The sequence below is a fragment of the Symphalangus syndactylus genome, chromosome 5, assembly GCF_028878055.3.
Source record: "Symphalangus syndactylus isolate Jambi chromosome 5, NHGRI_mSymSyn1-v2.1_pri, whole genome shotgun sequence".
NCBI lineage: Eukaryota > Metazoa > Chordata > Mammalia > Primates > Hylobatidae > Symphalangus > Symphalangus syndactylus.
The window spans coordinates 95,359,702-95,378,959 of record NC_072427.2 but is presented as its reverse complement, the minus strand read 5'-3'; the positions used below and the strand labels follow the sequence as shown (position 1 = coordinate 95,378,959).

General features: G+C 42.5%; 1 protein-coding gene across 11 annotated transcripts in view; it reads right to left on the bottom strand.

Annotated features, from left to right (window-relative positions):
• Positions 1 to 19,258, bottom strand: part of RUNX1 (RUNX family transcription factor 1) — a 1,096,070-nt gene that overhangs the window by 60,406 nt on the left and 1,016,406 nt on the right. For all 11 annotated transcript variants that reach the window (XM_055279612.2, XM_055279615.2, XM_055279616.2 and 8 more), the window contains one exon: positions 12,097 to 12,201. In XM_055279612.2, coding sequence (XP_055135587.1) covers positions 12,097 to 12,201 — 105 coding nt within the window. The remainder of the gene's footprint in view (positions 1 to 12,096; positions 12,202 to 19,258) is intronic.

Below are 19,258 nucleotides of genomic sequence, written 5' to 3'. Positions count from 1 at the left end.
GATATCATACTCCTGGTTTTATAGCCGAGGAGGCTGAGCATGGGGAGGTTAATCTGATCCCGAAGGGGAGGCCGGGCTGAATCAGGAAGCCAGCTCTGGAGCTTCCCCACCAGCCACTGCTCCAGCTCGCCTTTCAGGCTATCTCTTTTAATCCTCACATCCCCTAGCAAGGGAGGTATCATGCAGTCCATTCTACAGATGGGAAAACTGTGAAATGCAGTTTTAGACTTGAAGCTCCAAACTCCTTTCTCACTCACTGAGGCTCCCTGAGCACCCTGGTTCACTTTATTTTTTGAGACAGAGTCTCACTCTGTTGTCCAGGCTGGAGTGCAATAGAGTAATCTCGGCTCACTGCAACCTCTGCCTCTCGAGTTCAAGTGATTCTCCTGCCTCAGCATCTTGAGTAGCTGGGATTATAGGCGCCTGCCACCATGCCCGGCTAATTTTTGTATTTTTAGTAGAGACGGGGTTTCACCATGTTGGCCAGGCTGGTCTCGAACTCCTGACCTCAGGTAATCCGCCCACCTCGGCCTTCCAAAGTGCTGGGATTACAGGCGTGAGCCACCGCGCCCAGCCCCCTGGTTCACTTTTGAAACACTGGGCTTTGCCTGGTGAACAGTGTCCGAGAGGCACGTGGGATGTGTCTCCGCATACTTCTCCTAGCTCTTTCAAATGAATGAACTGGAAATATCATACAACCACTTCAAAGGTAAGTGAAAATAAGGTGGTACCAGGAAAATATTCAAAGGGCCATAAATCTATGCAGTATCTAGGAACTTATTTCAAATGTTTACTCTTTATTTTAAATAATCAGAATATGACTTTCAAGCCATGGTGAACAAAAACAAATACAAAATCAAACAAAGTATCAAATGTTCGACATTTCAGTATATGGAAGTACACTGAAAGATTTCAATAGCAGTCTGGGTTTTTGTCAATAATTAATGGAAACTAAGTATATGCATATCATGAAAATACCAAACGAATGTACTGCCTTTAAATAACTTTCTAGGTGTCTAGAGAGTTGGTAGATTGATTCCATTGTGTTACTTTTTGAAAAGGCAAACAGAAAAGAACTTTGCTTTGGGTACATATATATATTTTATATTATATATAACACATATATAATATAAAATATATATAAATATATATAATATATAATATAAAATATATATAAATATATATAATATATAATATAAAATATATATAAATATATATAATATATAATATAAAATATATATAAATATATATAATATATATAATATAAAATATATATAAATATATATAATATATATAAAATATATGTATTATATATTATATATAAAGTATATGTATTATATATTATATATATAAAGTATATGTATTATATATATTTTATATATAAAGTATATGTATTATATATATTATATATAAAGTATATGTATTATATATAATATATATTATATATATAAAATATATGTATTATATATAATATATATTATATATATAAAATATATGTATTATATATATTATATATATATAAAATATATGTATTATATATATTATATATATAAAATATATGTATTATATATATTATATATATAAAATATATGTATTATATATATTATATATATAAAATATATGTATTATATATATTATATATATAAAATATATGTATTATATATATTATATATATTATATATATAAAATATATGTATTATATATATTATATATATTATATATATAAAATATATGTATTATATATATTATATATGTTATATATATAAAATATATGTATTATATAAAATATATGTATTATATATTATACATAAAATATATGTATTATATATTATACATAAAATATATGTATTATATATTATACATAAAATATATGTATTATATATTATATATGTATTATATATTATATAATATATGTATTATATATAATATATGTATTATATATTATATATGTATTATATATTATATAATATATGTATTATATATAATATATGTATTATATATTATATATGTATTATATATTATATATGTATTATATATTATATATGTATTATATATATTATATATGTATTATATATTATATATGTATTATATATATTATATATGTATTATATATTATATATGTTTTATATATATTATATATAAAATATATGTATTTTATATAATATATATTATATATATATATATATATATTTTAGCTTGGCTTTCACCTATGAATGTGAATCCAGAATATTTGGCTATTCATGATGCAAATTTTACCAGTGATACGGATAATTTACACATAGAAGTTGATGAAAATATACCATGTGTCAATCATACTATAAAAAAGGAATTTCACATCCAACTAAATGTCACCGGCTTGTGATATGTCTGATAATATAGCCATAATGTACGGTACTAAATTATACCTAATTTACCCTTTCTGTATTGCCAACTTTTCATAATTAATACTTTGATAGCAAAAAAAAAAGCAAACCTCTAAAAGTTGCCTTTAAAGGAAAAGAATATGCAATGAACAGGAGAACACAGAAATTGCCAATCAGCTCAAATGAATTTAAACGCAGATATGGTGTAAGGGGGTACCTTTACTTATTTAAGCTAAACTGGAATTATTATTATTATTATTATTATTACTATTATTATTTTGGTGGTAGTAATGGTGTTCCATGAGACTCAGTGTATCAAATTCTTACTAATGCCTTTCCTAGTTATATGGCTTACAGGAAAAAAAAAAACAACAAAAAAGACCTGAAGTCTTTGAGAAAACTCAAGGAGAAATTTTTCAAAATGAAAAATGGAAAGTGGCTAGAGTATGAAAAAAATACTAAATCTACCTGAAAGCACAAGAGTCGATGTATTTTAATGTGCTGGGATGCTGTGACTGCCAACGGCAATCCATCTGAAAGCTCTGGGTCCACCCATCCCCATGGGAGACATGCACCCAATGACAAGGCCTGACCATCCCAGGCAGGGACTGCCCCATTAGACCCCCAAAGGACACAGGCAGCAGGCAGAGCTGCCTTGCACACATGGAAGGGTCTCCAGTGCTGGTCATTGATTTCGGAAACTCAGTGGGTGGCTGGCCATGTTTCTGTGCTTGCAAAGCTTGGCTGCAGCGAGAGATCCCAGGCACCCTTGGGAGATGCGCTGCATTTGCCTAGTACAAGAATTCCGACCCCAAGACACCTGCTACATTTCACGTCACATTTCTAGGACAGTGTGGAGGAGACTTCTGTAGCTGTGTCATGCCTCTACTGAACAGGACCCACGTGTTAGATCTTAAACACTGACGTTTGATGTTACCTAGACGTGATTTTTCTTTCTGACTTTTTCACAAAGTGCAACATTTGGGGGCAAGGCCATTTTACCCATTAGTGACTTAGGAACAGTGCCCAGAGTGTTCCAGGGCCCATAAATATACTAGAAAAGAAATTGTACTGGGTCTCAACACAAAACGAAATCCAGAAAAAAAAAATAAAAACTTATAAATGTTTAATTAAATGTCAAAAAAAAGTGTACCATTATGGCAACTTCATGAATTTTTAAATTTAGGAGCCACAGATCTTTTTTGGTTAAAGTTTTCTCATTTCCAAAAGGATTTCAAGACTAAATTTGAATTACACCTGTCCTCTTTTGAATATGTATTGTGTGCCAGGCATGGTTCTAAGCCACAGAGGCTGCTGCATTCAGCCTTCCAGTGATGTGACAGTGGTACTACCACTGTCCCTGTTTTAGAGAGGCTCAGTCAGACCAGCTGCTCCCCCAGGAATCGGCTCCCATAGTGTTAGCAAGTGCCAAAATGGAGACCTCAACCCCTAGTCTTGATTACATACTGGTGGCAGAGAAGGCAGGGCGGCCACTTATAGCCAGAGAATTTCAGAACAAATTAGAAAGCCTTTAAAAGTTTTATAGCAAAAAAACGACGTCTATCTCATGTGCCACCTGAGTGCATGTGGATCTGCCTGATGTGATTTAGGATGGCACTGCCCAGGGAAGAGGGGGCCTCGGCCTCTAAGGGGCCAGTTTATGGGAACGAACTTACAGCTTTATTTTGCTGACCATATTTTGTTACCCCTTTTGCATGAGAACTAATTTAGAGATTATCTCGTCCCATTGCCTGGTTCAACAGGAGAGGAAAATGAAGACGAAAGTATTTAAGATAATTGCTCAAGTTCACTCCCACTGGCCTGGTGGCGCCAGTGTGAAAACCCAGGTCCCTAAATTCAGGATCCAGAAACCTTTTTACATGTTTGAAGCTTAAGAAACAGAAGCCTAAATGCAGACAGGATTTTTTTTCTTATGGCACGTCATATAATGAATTCTAACAAGGACTGCAATACATTAGTTTAGATCCTGACCTCACTGGTGTGGCATTCAAATTAGTGATATGGTTTTGCGAGGGTCCAGACAGAAAGAGAAATTCGATGTAATGGTGTAAGTTTCTTCCCTCTTCTCTGCTCCCACATTGGACTGAGAAGGTGCCTAGATCATCTCTTTGGGTTTTCACATTACCTGGAAGGAACTCTTATTTTGTTTTCTTTCTGTAGCGATACAAATGCCATCTTAAAAAATCTCAGTGGCGGCCGAGCACAGTGGCTCATGCCTTTAATCCCAGCACTTTGGGAGGCCAAGGCGGGTGGATCACCTGAGGTCAAGAGATGGAGACCATCCTGGCTAACACGGTGAAACCCCATCTCTACTAAAAATACAAAAAATTAGCCGGACGTGGTGGCACACACCTGTAGTCCCAGCTACTTGGGAGGCTGAGGCAGGAAAATCGCTTGAACCCGGGAGGTGGAGGTTGTAGTGAGCTGAGATCGCACCACTGCACTCCAGCCTGGGCGACAGAGCAAGACTCTGTCTCAAAAAAACAAAACAAAACAAAACAAAACAGAACAACAACCACACACAAAAAACTTCAGTGGTTTCTGTGTAAGATGGGAAAAGTTACCAAGAATACACAGGCCACGCCAGCTCACTCAGAGCTGCACCAGGTGGGTTACTGCTGCTTCTGGGACAGAAGCCCATTCCCTTCACGGTCCTCTTAGGTTCCCATTCACCCCAGGGGCCCTTTCAGACCTTAACCTCCACTCTAGGGTCAAGGAAATCTGTATGCATGTAAAATTCTTCTTCTTGGTCTGGTTTGATACTACTATTCAACAGAAATACATTCTAAAATTCGCTAGAAACATTTAGGCACGATTATTATTAATGCTTTAAAAACTGCCTTTGCCAAGTCATCAGGTAGTTGAGGAGCTTAACACCGAAGGAATTAAAGTACCAGGGGGAAGGTCCCCCAGAACTTTCAGCTTGGCCTGAAATGCCTTTCAAAGTGGGGAGGAGGGGATGTGAGTAAGGACAGCATTTTCCTCCTCTTTGAGCCTCTGCCTTGCTCCTGCTTTAGGTGGGAGGGGAGGAAGAATTACTTTCTAATTCCTGTGTGGATCAGGATCGCATCTAGGAAGAACTAAAGTCCAAGTCCAAGGAATTAAGTAGCTCATCGTTCACTACCTGGAAAATATGCTTGAAGCAATTCCCAGTGTGCAATGCGATTGTGGATTGGTAATTACAATCCTGAGATCACAGATTCATAAAACCATCTGACATTTTCATAACCATTCAAGAGCAAAGAGTGACACATCTTTTCATCCCCCCAGCGGCTACGTGCTGTGCACACGGGCCCTCTAGGAAACCCTTTGTTAAAGGGGGACCCGGACTTGGACCACTACTCTGCAGGTCACTCCACTTTACCCATCTTTCGTGAAGGCCAACACCGGAAGAAGAAGTCTATGTTGTACAACACCCCGGGGTCGGGTCCCCCTCATGCCAGGTCCCCAAGTAGACCCTGGTGACAGAAGCAGAATCAACTGCTGCCACCTGTGACCAGCATGGCCTGGCTGTGTATGATGAACTCCGGGGAGGTGTGGGAGGGGAGGGTACTTCCTGCAGCCCTGCCGGGGAAAACACTGATTTCCTCCTGTCAGTACAAACAAATGATGAATGCCAAAGCAACAGGGCTCTACTTTCTTGAAGAAAACCATATGTGACCCAGAACTTTATTGATAAACTCTCCTAATAAAAAATACAGGAATTACATTACCATGAAGCTCAAAAAGCGGCCAGCGCAGTTCTTAAAAACAGACCCTGGCGTCGGTGTGTGCCAGCGTCTGGACGCCTTAGTTTACATGTTGGCTTACTAGTTGTGTGACCTTGGGCAAGGTATACGATTTATTTTTTCTTCAATTTCCCTGCCTGTTTTTTGAAGATTATATAAATTAATATGCGTGAAGCACTGTGAACAGTGTTGGGCAAATAACACTATTTAATATTAGCTATTGCTATTATCGAGTATTTTTATGATTACGAGAAAATAACGTGAACTAGGTGTTAATCCTAAGAACAATTATTTTTAGGTCCATTATCAGCATCAGTTTACAGGTTGGTTCCTTCCCTTCCTTCCCTTCCTTCGTTCCTTCTTTCCTTATTTTTTGAGATAAGGTCTCACTCTGTCACCCAGGCTAGAGTGCAGTGGCACCACCTTGGCTCGCTGCAACTTCCGCCTCCTGGGTTCAACTGATTCTCCTGCCTCAGCCTCCTGAGGAGCTGGGACTACAGGCGTGCACCACCACACCAGGCCAATTTTTGTATTTTTTTGGTAGAGATGGGGTTTTCCTGTGTTGGCCAGGCTGGTCTCCAACTCCTGACCTCAAGTGATCTGTCCGCGTTGGCCTCCCAAAGTGCTGGGATTACAGGCGGGAGCCCTTGTGCCTGGCCCACAGGTACTTTTCATGCATTTCTCTTCTTCATTTAAAGCACATTCTCCATATATAAAGATCCTATTTCTCATGTTCACATATATAATAGGTTTGCTATATACACTCAAAGTCATAGAAGAATTATACTCATATGACATGATCTCAACCAAGTACTTTAAAAAGCAGCTGAGTGAAGATTAGGCCCTTCGATCAACCTATTTTAACTATAACTCCCTCTAAAAAAAAAATCAGTCAGAAAGAAAGCTAGTGCCTCAGGCACTCTACAGTTTGTAGGTAATGGCTCCACCTTGCCATCTCTATGAAAAAAATTAAAAAATTAGCCGGGCATGGTGGTGGATGCCTATAATCCCAACTACTCAGGAGGCTGAGGCAGGAGACTCCCTAGAACTTGGAAGGTGGAGGTTGCAGTGAGCCAAGATCGCACCACTGCACTCCAGCCTGGGCGACAGAGTGAGATTCCACCTCAAAATAAAAACAAAAAAAGAAAAAAGAAAGCTGCATATTTTACCTTACTCCCTAGCTGCCCTCTAAGCCAGTATCCCAGATGTCACCTGATGTGTGGATGCTAGAAGCCCCACCCTTAAACAGACCATATCACAGACTCTACATTAACGGCCCGATCCTCAAGGACAGGCTGCCCAGAGAGCAGAGGCAAGGCCGCCTCCACCCAAAAGGAATCCCGTGAGCTCTAGACATGGTCATCCTTGCCTGTGAGGAGGGGGGCAGCTGCAGAGGCCTGTCCTTCCCTCCAGGCTCGTACTTCCCGGCATCTGCTGGGTTCTACCTTTCCAAAATTACAGCCAGCTCTTTCACTTTTAAAATAGAAACAACTATATTTAATTAAACAACAACAACAACAACAAATCAAGAGCTCAAGCAGAACACAGTCACGTGAAAGACTCCTTTAACCTGGGGACAGACAGAAGTTATCTCAGAAATGGCCAATACATTAATTAACCTTTTTGATTTTTAATTTAGTTTCTCAATGTTCCAGATGTAACAAACACCTGACCAGACAGGTAAAGGCTGCCCAATCCATACCACCAGGACCAGCCCCCCAAGATGGGTCAGTTAGGGTCCCCACTGCTCACTCTCCTCAACCTCTCCTTGGCAAAATATCTTCCCCCATGGCATTGAACCAATTCCTGCATTCAAATTATTTAATGAAATCTCTGTAGAGAAGATGCTTTGGGATCTTAGTATTAGCATAGACACAACTAAATTACAGATGTGTGAGCTGAGAGCTGGAGTTTTTCATTAGATCCTAGAAATATAAAACATACATTAAAAAAACAACTCTCAGCCATTCATAGTAGCTCATGCCTGTAATCCCAGCACTTTGGGAGGCCAAGGTGGGCAGATCACTTGAGGTTAGGAGTTCGAGACCAGGCTCGCCAACGTGGTGAAACCCTGTCTCTACTAAAAATACAAAAATTAGCTGGGAGTGGTTGTGGGCATCTGTAGTCCCAGCTCCTCCAGAGGCTGAGGCGGGAGAATTGCTTGAACCTGGGAGAGGGGGCAGAGGTTGGAGTGAGCCGAGATTGTGCCACTGCACCTCAGCCTGGGCAACAGAGTGAGACTCTGTCTCAAAAACAAACAAACAAACAAACAACTCTCAAATATCCTTTTCTTGAAAAATCCTTTCACTCTATCTTTTGTGCTTAAGGAGGAGACACTCTCAGTATATCAACAAGCTACTAAGTGTGCTAACGGAAAACAGAGCCCACCTTGGGCTGGTAAGAACCCATTCCAGGCAGAGGATACCTTTTGATAGCGCTCTTGCTCCATGATAAAGTTGATTTTTCAAAAATTAATAATTTCTATATTACTCTAAGATATTTCTTAAAATCCTACGGAATATGAGAAAAACAAGTTTTGATTTTCTAAGGGGCAGGTCCATTACTATAAAAGAGCAAGAAATCATCTGAAACGAAAAACACTTTAAATTCTCTTTGGCGTATAGTTTTGGCTACAGCTTCACCACTGAAAACCCTGGAAGAGGGGAGGGATGCATCAAGTTTACCCATCGGCATGACCAACAGACGAGCTGTGGCACAGCTTCTCATTCTCAGTCCTTAATCAGCGGAATGGCAGGTTGAATGGCAGTTTGTCCATCCAAATGCCAAATAACTGCTTTATTTAGTTAAGCTTGCACGCATACGTCAAGTCAAAGGCTCCATGCCTGCAATGAGGCACTACCATTTGCCCTTCTATAATAGACAGTCTTTGAGCTGAGCCAAATATACCAGCCAATCATATAAGCCAACTCCTCATTTTAAATGTGAGGATACTGAGGCCAGGTCAAAAAGTCTATAAGAAATAGATGATGTACAGACAGTATGGTATGGATGGAGAGATGAACAGATAAATGGACAGGTAGATAAATGAAGGACAGCACAGAAGTAGACATCACGAACTCTTCATTCTGTTAACGCTTCATCATCAACTATTTCTTTTAAAGCTAGGCAAACCGTTTCATTTTTCTGGGGCTGATTTCCCTTACCTACGGGGTGATGATCCTAAAGGCTCTTCTCAGGCCCCTCCTAGCTCTCATTGTCTTTGATTTTATGAAACTAGAGAATCTTCCAAAATGATTCAATTTGGCCTTGGCAATGCCAGGGCCATTTTGCCAGGATTTCCCAGAATTCATTGCACCGTAATCATGGAGGGGACTCGGGAGGTCTTATTCATCCAGAGATCTGGCAACATCTGGGCATCCTGATTTACATGCAGTGTCCTCTCTTTATGTTACACTGGAAAGCAACTGTGAGCAAAGCTTACTATAGAGAAGTTCCCACCCTGAATGAAGACGTTCAAACAATAAGAAACCAGCATACTAAAATTAGCAGTGATGGCCCCTATTGCTTCACAGGGCAAATAGAAAAGTCAGCATTACCCAAGTCCCCAAGTCACCCTGGGAGTCTGCATGCACTTGGCTTTTTTCTAGAAGTCCCTTGTGAAATGTGAGACTTTCTACCTGGGGCTATTGCACCTCTATATATCATACTTATGCTTATTCCATGCATTTAGTTTTTCCCCAGGCCCCAAATTCCATTTGGCAGGGAAGACTGTGTAAAAATGGATGCTTCTTTGGCGCAAATCCCTTCTGTCTTCTCAGAGGGTGCTTCTCCATATAACAACTGTTTTCTTAAGTTATAAAACAGCAGGGGCAGAGTAAACTGTATATACAGCCAGACCGTTACAATCGCATAGACATCTTTTTTTCCCTCTGACTGCCAATTCTTAAAAGTCAGAGTCGCCACCATTTGTTTTCTGAAGCTCAATAACTTTGTTATTTCTTTGACTGTTACAGGAAATGCTGGCAGTGAGGCAAAACCCAGCCTTCTTTATGCATGAGGAAATAAGAGAAGCAGAGGGTATACCCAGGGTCACCTGGCTTCGGCTCCTTCAGGCTGGTCGGCATTTGAACTGTCCAAGAGACGGCTGTTGCTTCTAGTTCTAAAGATAGTGATTCTACAGCCTCCTGAAGGAATCTTTCTCTAAGTTTAGTTACCCTCAAGGTCGATTTTCTTACACCTAACAACTGCCTCCCTCCCAGCCAGGCACCTTGCCATAATTCAAGCCTGCTTCCTCTTTGGTCCTCTGTGGAGAACGAACTTGCTTTGGTGTTTATGTTCTGTTTAATGCAGGGTTACATTAATGTAGGAATGTCCAGGTTGACATTCCTACTCTGGAAACCTAAGAAGAGCTCACAGTCATTCCTTAGACCTGTGTGGTCCTGTCTGTGTCTATGGCCTGCTTTTCACTCATAAAGAAGAATCAGGGTCTGTTATCAAGTCCCACAGTCTCCCAAGTCTAGGCATGGCCAGAAAGTCTTGATCAGAAAAAGCTGAGAGGGCCCTCTGGGGAAAAATGCAGTCAGATCTGGAGGGAGTCACCGAGCACAGCAAACGGAAGGAAGGGAAAAAGCAGACGAGGAACACCACATCCTGGTGGGCTGCTCCTGGTGGGCATGGTGATTATCTGCAGAGCTCCATCCACTCAAGGACTTTGGGAAAGTTGATGCAGCATGGGGAATGGTTCCAGAGGGTGACCCAGATGCCATGAGGTTGTGGCCAGGACCACGGGAAGGCTGCCACAAAAGCTGCAGTGATCACAGGATAGCCTGCAGAGAACTACCTTAAAACCCCACCTAGAAACCACCATGCAGAGAAGGTCATCTAGAGGGGACTGGAGCAGTAGCCAAGGATGAAAGCAGAGATACCCTACTGGGGATCACTAACATTTCCTGCCTTCATTCTCTGCATCAGGCACATAGCATCATTTGGCTTGATCTTAAAAAGAAGCTCTCATTATTATCCCCATTTTACAGAAGAGGAAAGTGAGGTTCAGCAAGGCTCTGTAGCTCATTGAAGGCTTAAGAACTCCACTGGCTTGCCCATAAAGCCCAAATTCTTAACCACTTCATTTTATAACCTGACCTCCCTGCATCTTGGCTTTTGGGGACAGTAGGAAGCCCTGTTTTTCAATATCCCTTACTCCAAGAAGAGAGTATATTAATTTTCCACCAGGGACCTGATATGGTTTGGAGACATCTGGATGCTGGGCGGGGGTTCTGGGCAGTTCCACAGACCTGGAACTGTAACCCAGCCTCAGATCCTGGGGAAGGGTGTGGTTCTGGAAAAGAGTGTTACTCTGCTGTTTACTCAAAGATAGTCATTAAGTCACTGTGAAGACATCTTTTCTGCAGACTAAACAACCTCACTCCTTTTTTTAAAAGCTTTCCTCACAGGAGTTATTTTTTGGTACTATCTTTCTATATTTACTGGTTTTCTCCAGACATTCTTCTACCCTCCCACTCTCTATCTTAAACATGCCTATAATAAGATTTTGATCTATGCCATAGAAAGAAAAGGGTCATTTTCATAGTTTTCATCTCTGGCCCTCATGAATTAATAAAAGGCCAGCATAGATGGTAATTACTCCCTTGTGGTCCACTCTGACCCTCAGACCTCTTTGGGCTGCCTCTGTGCCTGGCCACTCTTCCATTTACTATTTGTTTCTGATCCTGTTTAACTTTACTGTATATTGAGGAAGGAGTCCTTAGTTTCATGCTGCCCTGAATGGTTCTAACATGTGATTGAGTCAGCCTAATTTCCTTTTGCCCTCTAAAAGAATGCTTCAAAAAGAGCTCAGTGCACAGAAACAAGCTTTGAGTGGCGAGAGTATTGACAATGCAACTTTTTGGCTTTACAGGGGCCTGACATCCCCCTGGGGGAAAGGTTGAATCCAAGGATTCTGAGACACGGTCCCTGAGTATACCAGCCCGGAGGGTGTACCAGCCCCAAGTAGGTGCACTTACTTCGAGGTTCTCGGGGCCCATCCACTGTGATTTTGATGGCTCTGTGGTAGGTGGCGACTTGCGGTGGGTTTGTGAAGACAGTGATGGTCAGAGTGAAGCTTTTCCCTGTGGGGACACAATAGAGAACAAAACAGAATGAGGTTGGTGGCCTGCACATATCTGCTGAATAACCAATCATTAATATATGCTGTCCAGCCCTTCAGCACAAGTTATCAGTTTTAACAACACTCCCGAAATTTTGGCTTTGCTTCAATTCTGGAATACACACCTATGATAGTTGCCTAGGTGTAACACTTCACATAGTTACATGGCTTTAATGTAATCATCAATAAGCAATACAAGATCAAGAAAGATTAGAATTTATTTTCTGTTAAGTCAAGATTTCAGGAAACCATAGAGTCAGACTGGCAGCTCTCCACTTCTGGTTCCCAACTTCCCTGCTCCCATCTTTCCCAACTATTTATAACTCAGGGCAAAGAAGAGTAGAAGAAACCATATCCATCTGTCTCTTCTTACTTTGTACCTTTGAAAATCAGGAAAGACAGAATTTCTAAGTTTGAAGACAGGCTAAATTAGAATCATTCTTTCTATATTTTTAAAAGACAAAGTCTGGCTGATTTTAAATATTATTTGAAAATGCCAGATGTTATTAGAGCTACTCATGGGATCAGCCAGAACAAAAATGACTCATAAATGGACTTAAGTATATGTAACTGACAGACTGAGATTCAATAAGTACTAGTAATAAAAAATGCACATAATTTCCATTACACGTTTTACATATATTTATAAAAGGTGAGAACATCTTCATTGCATAGATATACTAATCTAAAAACATTTCTTGTTGGTAAAGTGGTTCAGAGGATAAATCTGGCTAGCTGACCTTTGACAAGTCACTAGACACCTCTATGTTCCTCAGTATCCTTACCTGGAAGATGGTTACATGCAAACTTTCCTACCTTAGAGAGTGTTAGGGGAGATTAAATGATTTACTGTGAGTAACACTGTTAAAACAGTATGTGACACATGGTATTCAACAGGGTGTGTGTGTGCATGTGTGTGCATGTGTGTGTGTGTATGCTGTCTGCTTTATTTCTCTTCTCTGTTTCTCACGGGTCTATAATAGGACCCTAACAGTTCATTAAGTCTGATGTTCAGTCTTCCTACATCAATATAGTAGTTCTTTAATCAACACAGTTTCTCCTCTTAATCATGTAGCATAAAGTAAATCAAAGATAGATGAAAGGAAAATATTTTCAATTGTCACACATGTCTTAATACAAAGGAAGGCCACAGAAAAATGCTCAATGAAAATATAATCTTTGGCCACAGAAGCCATGATTCCTAATCATGAGAAGCCTCCACCAAACACTCCCCAAAGATGTGGATTCTATCTGTATGAAAGTCTATAATAAAAAGAGCAATAGCAAGTAACAATTAGATGATGAAGGCTGCTCTGCCCGGTGTGCCTTTATAACTAAAGTCTCAGCTGACCTGTCCAGTAAACAAGGTGAGGATGCTTCTGGGGAGTGATTTCCATGGAGCAGAGCATCAGGGGTGCCAGGAGGCTCTGCCTCCAAATCCATCTTTCCCATCAGCTGGCCTGTCCCCAGAACCTAGAGATGAGTCTTGTTGGGCTTTGGGGATTTGCCAGTTTTAGGACACCGTTCAGATGTTACCAGGTGACACTCTGGATGCTTTCCTACCGTGGCATCTAGCTGAAGGAGAGGAGTGGGCAGAAGAGGCCTTGGCCAGGCCCAGCAAGCAGGGTATGTGATGTGATGTGATGTGATGTGATGTGGAGGAAGATGCTGCCGCAGAGGGAGGTAGGTCCTGAGGGCAACTGCCCATCTCACTGGGCAGTCTCTGGCTTTCCAAGAACACATCCAGGAGCAATGACAGCCACAGCTGGGGAACAGCCACGTCCACATGTTCCAGAGCTGACTAACAGATGGTCCTACAAGCCTCAGGGTCAGCCTGTTCCCTCTATGTCAAGAACCCACGAAGGTTATCACCTGTATCATCAAGACTGAATTCCAGAACTCGTTTTTAGGATCTTCTCACTAATAAGACCCTGCCCCGAGTAATTTCTCACTCACCCCTTCTCCTCCCCACACCTGACTCCCGATGTGCATCCTCCGAGTTCCACCCATGAGCCATGGCATTGAGATGCTGAGGTCTTCCTTCCTCCAGCCACTTCGCCAATCCAAGGCTCTTTGCTGCACCCTTCACCCATCTTCCTGCCTTCAGCATTTGGCAACAGGCAGTCACTAGTTTTCCAGGCAGCCTTCCTTGATGACTACGTTTTGCTTTATGGCTGGGCTGCCTCATAAATCATCCTTCACCTTCGATTATTTAGGGTGTCATACTGAACGCGGTTTGTGGCAGTGTAGACCTAGTCTCCCAGAAGGCGGGGATCCTTTTCTATATACCCATGTAGCCCTCACAGAAAGGTGGGAAAGGGTGCAATTGGGAAGGGGCTTTAGGAGAAAGGGGGTATTTAAAATTTAAAAAAAAAGTCCCTTGAAGACACAACAATAGATAATGCCATTGTCCCAGTCTTGAGTAGGTCTACGGGTGCATAGGGGTGTATGAAAGGGAGACAGAGAGAGACTGAGGTGGTTCTTTCGGCAAGAGGGTTACAAGTTTGGGGATCCAGTACAAATGATTTTACCTCTCCAGATCTCAGTTTCCTCATCAGCAAAATGAGGGGGTTCATGGGATGCATGCAATGTCCCTTTCAACTCTCTGATTTCATCTTCCAAGAATGCAGCTGGCCTGAGATGCCCATAGCCACGTGTAGGTGGGCAGGTCTACGTGTGATTCTTCTGTTGCCTACAACTCTAGCATCTCAGTGACTTCATAAAAATATTTGTTTCCTGGGGCTGCTCTAATAAATTATCACAAACTGGGTGGCTTAAAACAATAGAAATTAAGACTTTCACAATTCTGGAAGCCAGAAGTCCAAAATCAAGGTGGCAGCAGGACCACACTCCCCCTGAGGGCTCTAGGGAGGATCCTTCCTTGCCTCTCTCTAACTTCAGATGGTGGCCAGCGTCTCTCGGCATTTCCTGGCTTGCAGCTGCAGCACTCTAGCCTCTGCCTCCATCTTCACACGACTGTCTTCCTGCTGTGTGTCCCCTCCCTCTTCGTATAAGCACATCAGTCATTGGACTTACGGCCCACCCAAGTCCAGTATGACTTCATCTTGATTACATCTGTAAAGACCCTAAGCCATATTTTGAGGTTCTAGGTGGACATACAGTGTTTAGAGAACACTATTTAACTCAGTACAAATAGCAAATGTAGTAAGAGCAACCATCATGGCTCTACCAGTGACAACTGCTCTACAGGCACCCGTGGGTTTTACCCTTTGGAGCAGCCTTGCTCCGATAGTGGCTCTCCGACCACCACCCTATCCACGACTACCCAAATGACAACAAAGAATGGTTGCCTTCATAATACTGACATTTTTAAGTCGTGTATAACCTACAACTTTTTAAACACTTTCCCACATACTATTTCATTTGGTCCTCACACCAATCTCATGAACTAAACAAGATGGATTTTATTGTTCTTGATGAATAGGTAGCAAAGCTAAGGTTCAGGGAGGTTAAGTAATTTTCCCAAAGTCACACAGCTTTGATATACTGCAAAACTCATATCCCTGAGCTTTGTACTCACTGTTCTTCCAGTTATTGTCCCTGAGGTCATAAATCTCCACCTGCAAACCCAGTAGCACCAGTACAAGAAATCTGGACGGGAGATACTTTATCCATGCCTACCACTGCCCCAAAAAGTAAAAGCTGTCTCTGTGATTCTAATGTACCAATGGTACTCAACCTGGGTTATAGTTCAAAAGCATTTTCTTACTGAGCTGCATTTGGGCCTCTGGCAGTTGAGCACTCATGACACCCCGTCTGGTAAACCACAGACTAACCTATATAATCAGGAGTAAAACTTAATCAAAGTGAGAATTTGTGAAATCAATGGTCATTATCTGAATTCTTATTATTTCATGCTCATCTTTTTTTTTTTTTTTTTTTTGAGATGGAGTCTCACACTGTCACCTGGGCTGGAGTGCAATGGCATGATCTCGGCTCACTGCAACCTCCGCCTCCCAGGTTCAAGCGATTCTCCTGCCTCAACCTCCCGAGTAGGTGGGATTACATGTGCATGCCACCACACCCAGCTAATTTTTTGTATTTTAGTAGAGATGGGGTTTCACTATGTCAGCCATGCTGGTCTCGAACTCCTGACATCGTGATCTGCCCACCTTGGCCTCCCAATCATTCCCTTCATTTTAAGCGCAGTCACAAGACGTTTCTACTGAGCACACACTAGTAGGTGGGGCGTTTTGGCCAGTCATGTGGTTCTCCCTCACAAAGGGGTCTTGTTTTACAGCTTTGAGTACAAGGACATTTGCTTATCATCTTACAGACACAGTAATGACTTCTTCACAGGTGTAGGTGACATTTTTCCACAGCACGAAAACTGCCTTACACGTTCTTTGTATTCTTCCAATGAGACCCAGCAGAGCCTTGACACTGGGCTGCAGTCAGCAATGGGTGCACCTGACAGGAGCCACATGCTCTGCCCTCCACGTGGCCCTGCCCTCTCCGTGGCCCCACCCCATGGTGGCTGGGACACAGCCCTTCTTGGCCAGCGTCTGCAGAAGTGGGATCTGTGCCTCGGGGCATACGTGTTATGAGCCAAATTCCCTCATTGAAATGACCTATAGGCCTGGTATTTTAAGTACATGGGTGTGGAGCACAAAAGACTCTCAAGTGTTTCTCCCAGGGCGCTGCTGCCAGAATAGTGAGAACTCACAGGAGAGCAAGGGAGGGCAGGTTGGCTAAATAGCAACGGCCCCAAAATGGGCTTTTCAGGACCCAGTGCAGGGGTGGAAGGATGGGGCCGCTGCCGAGAGGGCCAGTGTTCCTGTTGGTAGCCTGGAGGATCCAAAGCTCCCTGAAGCACTCAGTGGCCTTGGTCTGGTGAGGCCAGCAGAGGCTTTGGTCAGTGCACAGATGGCCCCAGCACTGACCCTGTGTGTGCTGCTGGAAGTCGGCAGCTCTTGGTTCCAGAGGGGGCCGCCACGGGGTCACAGGGTGGCCTGCATGGAAGGAAGCCAAGGAAAGGGATAAACAAGGGATAGACACCACGTCCTTCTTCCTCCTGCTCACCGAACCCTGACCACCACAGCAGCGTCAGCTCCAGCCAGGGCTTGGGTTCCAGGAGGACCGTTCTTTAGAAAGAAGCACAAACACTCATACTGAACAAGAAGGTGAGAACAAGAAACAGGTGAGATGAGGTTTGTCTTGACGTAGGCTTGGAGGCAGTGAGAGGAAGAATTCCATATAAAATCCCATGAAGGTGGAAACACAGCAGTGATTCATTCAGTGTGGACTCTCAAGGCAACCTACTTAGGTTCAAAACCTGGCTCTGCCACTTGCTAGCTGTGTGACCTCAGGCAAGTTACTTGACCTCTCTGGGGCCTCAGCTTTGTCATCTGTAAAAGGGGGTTAATAACAGTCATTCCATCTAGTAGCATTGTTCTGCAGGTTAAATGGAACGCTGAATATAAAAGCAGAGCACGGAGAAAGGTCTCAGCAAATGTCAGTGGAATGATCATTAAAGACATGATAAAGGTGATTCTGTGAAGACCAGAGCTGTGACAGATCCCGTAAGGAGGAGCTGGGGATGAAGTAAGCATTGACGTCTGACATGAGGAGGGGTTTTGTGTGTGTGTGTGTGTTCAGCAGGTGATGGAGCTGCTACCAGGCCTAAATGCAACTTGAACTTCAAGTTCAAGTTCAAGTTCACTCCTGCCCCGCCAGCTGGTGACCTTCGTAAGGCACAACTGTGAGTGGCTGATACGCTATGTAAACAAGCCAGGCCAGTGCTCCTCACTGCAACATGTGTTGTCTCCCTCGACGCCAGTGTGTCCATCCAAATGCCAGGGCAAAATACTAACTGCTTTATTTAGTTGGGAAGAAGGTCAAGGGGTGAGTCTTCCTGGACACTCGCTGCCATGACACACTCCCCAAGGCCAGGCAGCGGGGAGGCCCCAGGTCTAGGCTTGATTAGTCTTGACGTTGGCGGCCCTGGGGCTGGTGAACTCTGACAGCCAATTGTGGTCAAATAAAGCCACGGCTGGAACCTGCAGTTCCGCATGGCCCAGCGCACTCTCCACTTCCTCACCACATCTGGGAAGTGGCTAAACCTCAGGATTGCTTCAAATGTGCACACTGCTCCCCAAAGAGCTGAGGGTGGCGAGGAGATTACAAAGCAAAAAGACATGCAGCTCCGGGTCATTTCTTGCCCAGGTGTGAAGAACATATTTAAAAGTGCATCCAGGTCACATCACAGCAGAATCCTCCTATAACACCCCGTGTCTGATGGGCGAGCCCCGACCCCTGTTGTGACTCGGCCTCCTAAGGTCTAGTTTGTAGGTATCCGCAGTCTACCTGCGTTAGCTCTGCAGGAGACTCTGTTCCTGTCACTCTCCTTAGGGTAGGTCTGTACGCATGAGTCGTCATCTTCTTTTGTGGATGGTTTCAGGGGATGTGAAACTTGCCCTTTGTCACGCAAAGGAAGGCTGCAGACACAAAGGAGCCGTCTGCCCTGGGGGCTCAGAGTCCTCAGGTAGCACAATCGCAACATTTTTCACTCTTGTGTTTGTCTGCAGGAAAGCCAGCCTGCAGAAAACCCAGAGTCTTGAAACACCCAAAGAGTGAGAAAGGAAAAATAAAAGAAAAACACCACAGCTTTTAAAAAACAAGAGAGTCAGTGAAGGCTCAAGTTCTGCTCTTTGCAAATTCAGGAAATCCCACAAGATCCTGAAAGGTTGCAGGGAGATCTCTCCTTTTACAATAGATGGCTTTGGGTCTAATTTTAATTGCGGATAACTAAGTACAAAAATTAACGTACCCTCAGATTCCAGGAGTAGTCTGCATTTGGAGTATTTTTTATGAAGTATTTTTAATTTGGATTTCTCACTTTTCCACTGGAACAACCTAACGGCCAAAATTCATGCTTATGCTCCTCTTCCATTTCCTTACCCAAACATTTGCCACTATTTTTGACAGTGGAGTTGTATAATTAATTTATTTGGGGATTTCTGGACGGGATACAAATCCTTCAACTTGCACATAATTTC